Raw genomic sequence first — 13,000 nt, 5'->3', positions numbered from 1 at the left:
TGGAATACCAAAACTATCGTCTTATTGAATATTGCAGTATTGTCTCAATTGTTCCAAGTTAGTTTTAGAGCTTTTATGTCTGGTTTTAAAATGCAGCTGTTGCCAGACATTATGTGATCACAAAGAAACAGAGCTTTCAGAAGCAACCAAGTTAGAAGTTTTAACTCTACACATAAGTTGATTTTCTTGAGTACTACATTTAATTGGACAGAATTTGTCTGCCTCTCTGGAAAACGAGTGCTTTTATTGCACTTTCTCCCCTGAGGGAAAGCTTATTTTCAATAATGAAGGATCAAATTGTCCATGCACAGTAAAAAGCCTATTATAAATATTGCAGACCTCATGTGTTTATTTGAAACATTCTGAAAAAGGCAGAACGTCTAAAATATTGTCAAAACCATATGTTAAAACTAATAGATATTTCAAGGTGGATTGTTACTACACTGTGCTACATATTGTAGACATGTAATTTGATATATGGAAACTCAAAGACTACCGCAGTAGGCGAGGATTTTGGAGTTAGTTACCACCAGACACTAGAAAAAGCAAGACACAACCAGGGTCAGAATGAAGAATAGAGACATTTCATGCAATGTCCAATGGTGTATCAAAATCTTGTGCATAAAGGACTAAATCCCTCACTCATTCAGGATTGGCATACGTCATCCTCAGAACCCTGCTCATATTGATAGAGGCACTCCACCTATACCTATGTTGGGTATGGCCAGAAGATACAGGGACACACTTGATGTGAAAATATCAAAAGCTATGAGGTTCCAAACAGCTTGAGTCTTCTGGAGTGGGCATAACCCTGTTGTGAAATACAGAGGAACTCCTCCATGTCCGGACCTAAGCCTAGCTGCTAAAGGACAAGAGTTATCAGTGGGTCTAGCTATCCCACCATGTAAAAAGTCCTCGTTACAGAAACATCGACAAAAAGACATCACAGCTTTGGGGTAAGAGGAATCTCCATCAGAGAGCGAAAGCCAGAGATCTTCGGAAGCCACAAATCCGATCAACCTGCTTTCAACCAAGACCATCACAGTTGAGACATGGAAAGTGCAGACCATGTATGGAACGGGCAAGACAGTCCAAGAGGCAGCAGAGATGAAAAACTACGATCTTGCCCTGCAGGCATCGGCGCAATAAGATGGACACCGTCTGGACCGATAAGACTGGATCCAGGAAGAATGCTACTGTATTCTGGACACTAGGAAGAAATGCCCCACATACTCCGGGAGTAGCACTGACGATAACACCAACAGCAAACAAAGCTCCGACTGGCTAGGAAGCCCATGGTATCAGAACAATCACATCGACCTTCCACAAAAAAAAATACAACAAAAAAAAAAGGAGGATCAACAAGATGTTATCCAGTGCTATGTATCTACAAATGACAACAAAGAAGAGGAAAAAGAACAATTTTACAACAGACTCCAGTCCGTCCTAGAGAAATGCCTTCTGAGTGGCGATTCCTACACAAAAAAATACCAAGGCAAGGTGGGTATCACCAAACCTTTCAACAAGGGATCAGATTGAACATTTCTGCATTGACAAGAAGTTCTGAAGGTCCTTGTAGAATGGATGTGCGTCTGGCAATCAACTTGTTGTGGCCAGTCTGAGGCTAAAGCTGAAGAAAGCATGGATGAAATCAACAACAAACACCAGTAATATAATACCACCCTCCTCCAAGATGTACAGAAACTGAGTAAATACTCAGTAACAAGTCTAAAGTCCTGCAAGAACTGAAGGATGAAAGAGACCTAGTAGAAAATCAGTGAGAGAAGATCAAACAAACAGTGACATCAACCTGCCAGGAGGTACTGGTTCCCAAGAACCACCAGCATGAAGAATGGCTCTCCACCAAGACTGTCCAAAATTTCCAAGAGAGAAAGGAAAAGAAAGCCGCAGTCAACACTAACCGAACAAGAGCAGAAGAGGCAAAAGCTCAAGGTGACCACATCAAAACCAACAAGGAAGCAAAGAAAAGCTTTAGAGCATATAAAAAAAGATTCATCAATGGTCTTTCCACAGAAGCCCATGAAGCAGCAAGCCATGGAACTTGAAAGAACTCTACAATATAACAAGGAAACTCTCCAGCAGATACAGCAAGCCAGAAAGACCTGTTAAGGACAAAGCTGGGAAGACAACTGTGGGTAAAAAGGCCAACAACGAAGAAGGGAGAAGTGTTTAAGAACTGCTAAATAGACTGTGCTGCACTCTCCACCAAACATACAGCCAGCTGAAAAGGAATTGCCAATAGACTGCAGCACACCAACCAAGGAAGAAATACGGCAAGTCATCAAACATTTGTAAAATGGGAAGGCAGCAGGATCTGACAACATTCCTGCAGATGCACTGAAGGCAGACACTGAAACATCAGTAGAGATGCTCTACTCCATGTTTGGAAGGATCTGGAAAGAGGAAAAGGTACTGTCGGACTGTAAGGAGGGATATCGCACCATGATCCCAAAGAAAGGTGATCTGAGTAAATGTGCATCATACAGAGGGAAAACGCTTCTATCAACTCCAGATAGTGTCTGATAGAGTTATCCTGCACAGAGTGAAGGAACAAGTCAATAATCAATTGTGAGATGAGCAAGTTGGCTACCGCAAAAATCGATCCTGTACAGGCCAGATTGCAACATTGCAGTCAATAGAATGGAACTCCCTTTCTATGTCAAATTCATCGACTTTGAGGTGGCTTTCAATAGCGTGGACAGAGAGACCCTTTGGAAACTCCTCTGCCACAATGGTATGCCAGATAAACTTGTAAGAATCATCAGGAACTATTACGCAGGAATGACCTGCAAAATAGTCCATGGAGAACAACTTACGCATGCCTTGCAAATGAGGACCACAGTCCACTGGGGTTGTTTGCTCTCACCGTTTCTCTTCCTGCTGGCTACAGACTGGATAATGAAGACATCATCAGCAAGGAGAAGAAATTAGGTACGATGGACGCCTTGGATGCAGCTCGATGACCTATATTTTGCAGATGACCTGGCCCTACTCACAAACACACCTGCAGGTGCAAGAGAAGACTGACAAGGTGGCAACCACATCAGCACAACCTGATATCAACATTCACATGGGGAAAAAAATCAAGAAACTGAAGACTAAAACGGGAAGCACAACTTTGGTCACTCTTGAAGGTGATGCACTGGAAGAGGTTGAGGCTTTCACCTATTTGGGCAGTGTCACAGACAAGCAGGGAGGCAAAGACACCGACAGCAAGGCAACATGGGCAAAGCAAGGTCAGCCTTTATTCAGCTTAAGAAGATCTGGAGCCCCAGGGACCTAACACTCCAAACCACAACAAGTCCTTTTGTATGCAGCAGAAGGACATAGAGGACAAAAGTGCCCACCACCAACAAAGTCCACAACTTCATCAACACCTGCCTGAGGAAAAATCCTCCAAATCCGCTTGGCCAAATACCATCAGCAACAAAGACCTATGGCAGCAGACGTTCCAACTCCATGAGCATGAAGAAATCATAAAAAGATGCTGAGGCTGTATAGGTCACACCCTCTGCAAGCCCCATTCCAACATCACCAGGACAGCTCTAACCTGGAACCCTCAAGGGAAAAAGAAAAGCGGAAGACCAAGAAAAAACCTCCGACTGAGGCCTTGAGCATTTAGGCAAGGTAATAGGTTTCACCTAGAGTCACACAGAAATAAAAGCCCTGGGCCAGAGGTGGTTGAAGAGTCCTGGGTGATGGCCTACGCCCCAGAATGGGTAGTAGGCATACGTAAGTAAGAAATGCAGAAGGGGAGACTGTTAAATTCTTGCTGGTAGACTAAACAATTCCAAAGCTCTCAATGGTGCCCCATCATGAGCACCAACCCACAGCCTCAACTCGCTCAGACACCTATAGGTGTCTCAGTTCACAGTATGTAGTACAAGAGTCATGTTACATGAAATAAAACTACTTTAAGGCAGTGGTCTTGAAACGTTTAATGCCAAGCCCCACAACCCCAGTGGGAAAAAAATAATAATAATGATAATAATAATTGGGGGTTCCCCCTCAGAATGTTTCACAATTATTCTATTAAGTTGGCAATGTTTAAATGTGTCTAGACGTATTTAAACACTGCAGGTATGTTGCCTTTTTTTTTTAATTTGTTATCAAATACATGATTCCCAAAATTACTATTCTAGGTGATGGCCTATGCCCCAGAATGGGTAGTAGGCATACGTAAGTAAGAAGGGCCTGGTCAGACAGGCCTTACTAAGGTGTAAAAGTATCCACATTGTGATGATTAGAGATGGGGGTGGGGATTTTGAAGAATATTAGTGTCCTTTCCTTTTTAACACATATTCCTAGCTAGGATATAAATGACAAAATATGTTAGTGATGGCCCATTACAGAATGGTATACTGCTGCTCATTTTTTTCTGCTTAACACAAAGCACTGTTGGTAGCATAATGCTTCTTTGAACCAGAGCCTGGCACCCCACCTGAGATAATTTGAGGGTGCCTTAGGGGAGTGCCCCCTAGTTTGAAGACCCCTGCTCTAAGGGAATATAAAATGGGGTAAAACATGTGACATGTAGATAGAAAATGCATCACTTACGTGGATGTTAGAAGTGGTGTCTCTGGTTGACTAAGGTAGGAAACTCAGTCAAGCAGAACCCATTCCCTCCAGACAGGGTAAGTCAGATACACAACTATATTGGCCTACGCTCACCCCCTGATACCTTGGCACAAAGCAGATGGGCTTAACTTAGTAGGTAATGTGTAAAGTATTTGTGCAAGTCTCCCCAACAGTGACCGACGTAATCACCACAAAAAGGACTCCACACCATATATATATATATATCTATATATGAAATCTTTCTATGTTTGGCTATATTTCAAAATTATAATAACCCAATTAGTAGTACTTTAACAAATGAGCACTAAATAATAATACTCTCAAATAAGCACTCAATAATAATATTCTGGAATAAGCACTCAATAATAATACTCTGGAATCAGTGCAGCTCGATAATCCGATCAGTTGCGGAAGGCTGGGCAGACTAGAAGGGTGTCAGATGTAATTGCAGAGGCACTTTCCCTTAGGTTGATACAGTAATCTTCTACCAGTCACACTCACCTTTGCTTGAGCGGCCGGAGAATAATGTTCCAGCTGGAGCTAGGTTCCTTGGCAGGGTGAGTGACTGCTGGAGGCACTTCGCCTCGCCTTTAAGCAATGGTTCCCAGTCGCGCTCTTTTGAACGGCCAGGGTATGGGGTTACAGAGAAAGTCCAGTCCCCTTTTTGAGATGCAGAAAAGGGAACAGCGGCTTGGGTCTTTACAACACGGGTTCCCCGGCTGTTCTCTCCTCAACTACATCGGCGGGGAAGGGTCCGTCTGCCAAGGTCTGGCTCCTGCACTGACTTGGAAGCTTACGGAGGAGCTTCGCCTCAAGTAACAAGGATTGGTCTCCCAGCTGTGCTCCATCCTCTGGAGCAGCCTGTGAGTGTGTCCGGGCCGGAGCTCGCGCTCAATGGAGGTGCTTTGGAGTCTCAGTACAGCCCTCGGCCTCTCCGGATCAGGTGAGTGGGAGGTGAAGGGAGGGATCGCTGGTGTGGGTGACAGCGGGGCCAGCTTCTCAGTTGTAAGTGGCCCCAGGTGTCCTGTCCAGTCAGGTTGGAGTGTGAATCTGGGTAGCGCTGTTGACCCGGTGGACATGGATCCTCATGGGGGTGTTGGTAATTTAAAGAGGACGCCGAGTCACAGAGAGCAATGGCTCTGGGGCCGATTCCATGGTCAGTCAGCTCAGCAAACAGACACTGGAGGTAGGGCTGAGATGTGTTGCCCCAGATGATGGCCAGTTGTGACTGGCAGTCGTTCGCTCATCTAGGTTTCTCAAGCAGACAGGGCACGTTGGGCAGGCCCTGGAGTCACTCTGGGGTCCCTTAGGGAATCCTTCCAAAGTGCAGGCAGAGATCAGCAGGCTGCAGGGCAGCGCAACAGGTCAGAGCAGCAGTTCCTGGGAACAATCAGGTCTGGCAGACTGGCGATTCTGGCACACAGCAGTCTTTGTTCCAGCACAGTCTTGTGGGTTCCAAAAGTGTACTACTGAGTGGGCAAGGGGCCTACTATTTATAAAGAAAAGTGTCTTGACCAACAAAGAACCCTTGTGAAGTGTGCATGTCCCCTTTTAAAGTCAGTCTCGGCTCCAGACAGCCTTTATCATTAGGGTGAGCGCTATAAATAAAAAATTTAAAGTCACACTGCACTACTGACAGTGGGTCCAGTTAACACGAAAAAAGTGCACCCATATGTTTGAAAAATTTGATAACATGAGGTTAAGTAAAATGCTGTCTGATTAGATGCAAATGTTGGCAGAAGCTTGTAAGCAAGAGTGATGATTCTTTGCTTTCAAAATATAATGTTCACAAAAAAATGTAAGTAGGGAAACAAAGGATTTGCAACTATAAAATTTTAGACTATTTCTTTGAAGTATAATTTAGTAAAATGATTTGATGCATGCTAGTATTTCCAAAAAATATTCCTAATGGAAAATCAGTGTAACCATTTTCAACAAAATTGTGGGAAGCATGACAATAAACAAGCACTGGCAAAGCAAAGCGATCCGATATTTGTTGTGAGTCTTTTGGTTTCGTCAATGCATGTCTTGTCTTGACATGGCTTTTGTAACACTTTATTCTTGTGTGAGTTACCCAGCCCTCACCATTGTAACAAACACTGGCAAAAAGCAAAAAAGGTTTTTAGTCTCAAAAAAGCACACATTATCACCAGTAGCATAACAAAGGACCCGCAACCCCTGTGGTGCATGGGGACTCCTCAGTACAGCACCTGCCCTGATTGAGTCTGGAGAGAGGGGGCCTGCATGTTCTTTGCAGCCCCCCCCCCCACAGTTTTGTTATGCCACTGATTGCCACAGTAGTTCCTGGCACTGAACACAACTACTTTGTGTGCCAATATGCTCCTTGTGGAAAAGCAGAATGCAATCACTCACACTAAATCCAGCAGATAGATAGAGAGAGAAATAGAAGTTTAATAAAAACCAAAATATCTTTGTTAACATCAGACCTAATTAGGGACCCAATTCTTAAAGAAAGTCACATAAATGCACCCACAGTGTGTATGTCTTTGAATTAGTGGCTTTCATGAATTCACAAGAATTCACAGAAGTAGACCAGGAAATCGTACTCCTGGTAAATATTTGTGAACTGTGTTTTAGCACGAGCAAATATGCAAGTGTAGATTTGCTCACGTGAAAATCTATTGAATGTTTAGAAGTTCATTTTCACTCCAACCACATTTTTCCCAACCCTGGTTGAACATCTACTTCTGCCATTGTCAGGAGTAAATTTCAAACCGTTCTCATTTTGGGAAAAGATTAGAAAAGAGCTGGTGAAAATCCTTAAAACATGCAAGTTAGTAGGTTTGCAAACTCAAAGGCATTCCAGCCCTGGAACTATTACTTACTGCTTCCTTCAGCCCCTGTACGTAAATCTGTGGAAAGGTGGTAAAATAAGGAAATTCCTATATTGGGGATTGAAATTGAAGGCCTACTATAGAAATACCCCTGGCACAATCAGGGAGGTTACGATCAGAGCATAATGAGATTGCTGCCATAATTTGTTGCCCCTCTACATGGCACCAAAGTGACAACTAGATTTTCTTAAAAGACAAGTAGATTTAAGAAGCAACCTATCCCGAAGACAAGTAGATATTTTATTAAATTCTACAACCCTGCACACTTCCGCATGCCATACGTGTATTGGAGGGAGGCTGTAGACTCACAGGGCAGTGAGTGCAAAGAAATGTCCTCTTTCTAAAAGTGACATTTCTAGACTAGTAGTAATAAATCCAGTCTTACCAGTAAAAGGTAGTTATTACCTTTCCAATGGTACTAAACATGACCCAGCCATTCCTCTCAGATCAGGAATTACAACTTAAAGTTATTATAGGGATTATTATAGGGAATTCCAAATGCTGGCCTTTGAGAGAGGTAGGCCTCACAGTGATGAAAAACCACTTGAGGGGTTTTTCATTATCAAGACATGGAAACTGGAAGTATATGTCCTGTCTTTTTACCTATATAGCAACCTGCCCTTTAAGCTACAAAGGGCCTGCTTGAGGGGTGACACGTGTAAGAAAAGGGGAGTGTAGGGTTTGGCAAGTGGTTTTAAATTCCAAGTTGGGGTGGCAGTGGAACTGCACATACAGGCTCTCCAATGGCAGGCCTTGGACACATTTACAGGGCTACTTATTGGGTGGCACAATCAGAGCTGCAGGCCCACTAGTAGCGTTTAATTCACAGGCCCTGGCCATATTAGAGACCACACTACAAGGGACTTACATGTATATTGAATATGCCAATTGTGGATAGATCAATGTCACAGTGTTTTTAGGTGAGAAGTGCATGCACTTTAATACTGGTTAGCAGTGGTAAAATCCTTAGAGGCCTAAGACCATCAAAAAGGTACTGCAAAAAAACAGGAGAGAAATGCAAAACGTCTGGAGTAAGATCACCTTAAGGATGCCAGGTCTAAAAGTGGACCACATTACAGATTTTTACATTGCTGAAAAATCGATCAGTGTTTTTGTCTTTAAAGTTAAGGACATTAATTAAGCGATTGATGGGGAACGGTGCGTTTCAAAGTTAGAAATTACTACCGTATCTGAGATCTGGAAGAACCTTACCCAACCCACTTTACGCCGTGCACACAATAAACATAAATAACATAGGTCTGTCTCATGGAAACCAGAGCTCCGGCGAGCTCGCAATATAGCCATTTTATCACCAAACTCACTCCCATTAGCATTCTCTCATTCACAAATTAGTTATCCTCTAGCTCATATCTATGTGGCTAGAGAGGCTCTCATTCTAGCTCTAGAGTATTCGCTGTCTACCAGGATGTTAAATCCACTATAGAGTTACCCTCGTACAGCTCCGTTGTCACCCTCCCTCAATATTAAAAAGCCCACTCGTCCCCAAGTTATTACCTTGTGAGCTCTTAGCCCCTGCTTTGCCATGGTCCTCAGCGCTCTCACTTTGACTCCCTTCGCATCCCGTCAATGAAAATTCAAACTGCCTGGATAGTGTATGTTTTTTCCAGCAACAGGAGCCAGCGACCCTCTAGGGAGCGCTGTCCGCTTCCCGCCTACGATTGGCGGGACCGCAATCTGTTACAAGACATTGAAAAGGGACAAGTCGGATAGAGCCGTTGAATGTTGAACCGTTAAGAAAATATGGCCGCCATCTTAGCCGTATTTTATATTGCTCAGAAGTATATGTTGAATGACTTTTCTCCCTTTAAAATAATGGCAGGAAAGGAGATTCACCAAAAAAGGAAATTTATATTTTGCCATATTTGTTCAAGCGAACGAACACGTGGTACGCTAGCTGAATATATATGTAAATAATTGGAACAACAAGTAGGAATGTACCTTTCTTGCTTTCTTATTAAGTGGCAGGATAGCGGTGTTTCCACGCGACTCGAAGTAAAGTTATGTTATTAAATTTGTTTTCCATCAAGCTCATTATTACTTAGTATTTTTCGTCGAAGCATTACCGGCATGTTGTCCTGCCTCTATTTCGACGAGACTTGACGTAAAAGCACCTCAATGTCCCCTTGTTTTTAAAATATCGATAATGACAATGTATACTTATAAATAAACCGTCAAATATGACACCTAAAAACTTAAAGGGTTAAACATAATTCAGAATATTTTATTAGTACCGTTTGGAAAACAAAGTCCATATATTGCCACATTGTGTTTGTCACATTCTTGCTCATATAATACAATACATATTTTGAGTTCGGTGAACATTCACTGGAACTTCCATTTTGACCGATAGATGCTCCTTTCGACTTAGCACCAGCTTTTTACCTACTTCAGGCTCTTGGTGTTTCCCCCATAGGCACACGTTTCTGGCTAATGGAAGGCAAAGTTTCAAATGTGTACAATAGCGAGTCAAGGTTCCAATAGGCATTCGGGTCCAGGATGAAAAGAATGATGAAATTATTCAGGTTGGCAGGCGTCTATGTAGCTAAATGCTTCTGTGTTAACTGACGGAGGAAGCTGCTTGTATCACCCTTAGGGGCGGCGTAACAAAGTATCAAGTGGCAACATTTCTAACAAGTCAGTGGTGTTGCACGGGTGGTGGGCTCTGTGAACTCCCCATCTGTAGTGCTACTGGCTGCCAAGTTTTGAGATTGCATGTGTGTGACATTTCCATGTTTGAGTGCTTATGTGTGACATTTCAGTGTCTTGTCTGTAGCACTTTGAGTGACAGTTTATCACAAATGGACTGAAGTGTGATATTCCTGTAATATGGTGCAGTGCGAGAATTATTCTGTTATGTCTGATTTAATAATCTAGAATAACCTTTAAAACACAATTCTTTATAGAATGTCACAATTATTTTTTATAATGAATGTAACTATAGAAACAGATGAGGGCGAGGGTCCCCACTGCCTCTGCCAGCTGTACATGGGTCCATTTATAGCATACTTAGGGGAAGATAACAGATCTTTGCTCCTACCTAGGGAGAATTCATGCTGATGTACAGCTTTCAGAGAAGGTTGTTCAGATACTAGGAGCTGCAGAGTTGGTAGGATGTGTTCATCGCTCTTATCAGAATGCTGCCAAGTGGACACATCATAGGTGGCACTCACTGAGTCCTGTATTTTAGCACTTGCTTTGGCATTATAGGACTTTTGAAGCCCATTCATAGCATGTGCATGTCCCACATGTAGGTCCTAGATTGCAAAGGGCTCTTGGGTAATGTGGCAGGATTAGCCAAGGATATTATTCATGCATTGAACTAGATAACTTGGCGTGTCAAGTACCTAAATCTTAGGTTGTTTCCACTGTGTACTTGATACCCTGTGGAAACTGGGGGTTTTAGATTGGGAAAAGCAACAGTGAGTGACTGTCATATCCAGTCCAGAATAAACATACACAGAATCCAGAGCTCTCAAGTATGCCATTTTCAGGGCTAATGCATTCTACTTTCTTTATTTGCATTATTCCACTTGTAGTCATTCACTTATAATGGTATTAACATGAGTACACGTACCAGAATGTAAAGTAAAGGCCTGGAATGAATGAACTGTACAAACATGGGACTAGAAAACATGGGAGATCTGATAGTCAGCTGTAAAGCTGAACACACCAGTGCTGGACTTCCAGAATATTTATTTTTTCACTCAAACAATGCTCTAACGTGGACATTTAATTGTAGTATATAAAATCTGTAAATAAACAAAAAAAAACTATGGTGGCAGGCCTCCCAGACAAATCACCTGCTCTGAAATGGTATTCCATCTAATTTCACAAGAATAAACTATCTTTTATATGTGTGGACACTGCTATAATTCCTTCACTGAAGACACCAATAGTTGGGTCTTGCAGGTCACTGTACTGGTCCATAACAATGAATCTCCCAACTGTCCTGCATTTCAATATTAAGTATTTAGACTACTGAAGCAATCAGTATTCTAAATACCTAATATTGAAATGTAGGACAGTTGGGAGATTCATTGTTATGGACCAGTACAGTGACCTGCAAGACCCAGCTATTGGTGTCTTCAATGAAGGAATTATAGCAGGGTTCACCTCTCTGAACTCAAAAAAACTAAACGTACTTCAAATAATAATGGAACCCGAGCTGCAGTCGTTTCATAACTGTGGTTTGAGGATACACCTTCAGCCTCCTGAGTCACTCCAGGCTGCATCAGTCTTCTCCTCCCAGCGTGTCTGCTGCTAGCAGAGTTGTGGTGGTAGACTCTAGGCTGCAGCTCACAGTGCCCATCTTAGCCCTAACACCAAGCTGCCTGCAAATGACAGTGAAGGCTATGGAACACCAAGCAATGGAAAAGAGACATTCTGTCGTCCCAAACAGTACACGGAAGTCAGGATGAATGAACAACTGAGGCATGTAACAAGGCCCCTCAGGAGTAACCAGTGAAAACCACCTTTCCTTGACCCAGTCATTAGTCGCAGCAGTTAATGTGACCTTTAATAGAGTCCTTAGATCAGCACAGACTAATAAAAACTTTACACATCAAGCTGCATGTTGCATAATAAATAACTGTTGCTCATCTCTGCTGAACTCTGAATTGTGTGATATTAGTAGTATTGCATATGGGAATGCGGACACAATCACTTAATTGCTTTAGTTTGGCCCCTGATGACTGACGCTTGGCAGGGTAGATTGCTGAGCAGTAATATATGGAATATAGAAGACCCCTCACAACCTCAGTCCCTGTGGCACTGCGCTGCAAAACCATTGAAAGCTTTGTCTCTGATAAGGCAGTGCTTAAACAGCAAATACTAAAGAAATATGCATTGGCAAAGTTGCAAGCAATTAAAAAATTTAATATAGAATAGAATTCTCACCTTATTATTTCCTGTCATACTACATTAATCATTTGAAGCATGTGATGGAGCGCATGCTTCTTGCAAATTCTATTGCTAATCCAGGTTCATGAACTGCTCTCCAATTAATCTTTAGTTTCGACCAAAGCTAAAATCAAACTTCAATACATTTCAATAATCCAAAGCACATTAGGCTCCACAAGAAAGACGGAGAGTGGTTAAGTTTTAAACCATAAAGTTTATTAAAAGATTACCAAAGTTACAAATTCAAATCATCATGATCATCATCTTTCTTTATTTGGTTAAATAGTATCAACCATATATCACATAAATACATAACACTAAATAATCAAAACAAGCTAAAGCTTTACATGGTTAAAAGCTTAAATGCTACCAATTTCATTTTTCAGCCAAAATTCAATAAATACAATCCTATAAATAATTTAAAATTTACACTATTCCGCCAAGTTATGGCTCCCTTCAAAAAAGACCCCACCACCCTAGCACACCAGCACATCATGGACCAAACGCAGCCACACAAAGACTGGCCGATACTGCACAAAGCCCCTTTTCCTCAGCAGGGGGAGTAAGAATTGTTGCCTAAATGGTGCATTAAAATCACAGAACAAAGTAAAATGGATCAAAGACTG

General features: G+C 42.2%; 1 protein-coding gene across 1 annotated transcript in view; it reads right to left on the bottom strand.

The window, feature by feature from the left end:
* The window catches only part of CCDC14 (coiled-coil domain containing 14), a 107,465-nt gene extending 98,361 nt beyond the window's left edge, over window positions 1-9,104 (bottom strand). Inside the window, exon 1 of the mRNA XM_069224653.1 lies at window positions 8,970-9,104. Coding sequence (XP_069080754.1) covers window positions 8,970-8,999 — 30 coding nt within the window. The 5' untranslated portion in view covers window positions 9,000-9,104. The remainder of the gene's footprint in view (window positions 1-8,969) is intronic.
* Window positions 9,105-13,000: the final 3,896 nt, after the last annotated feature.

The sequence above is a fragment of the Pleurodeles waltl genome, chromosome 3_1 (assembly GCF_031143425.1).
Source record: "Pleurodeles waltl isolate 20211129_DDA chromosome 3_1, aPleWal1.hap1.20221129, whole genome shotgun sequence".
NCBI lineage: Eukaryota > Metazoa > Chordata > Amphibia > Caudata > Salamandridae > Pleurodeles > Pleurodeles waltl.
The sequence above is the reverse complement of the archived record's forward strand: the minus strand, read 5'-3'. Positions and strand labels throughout refer to the sequence as shown.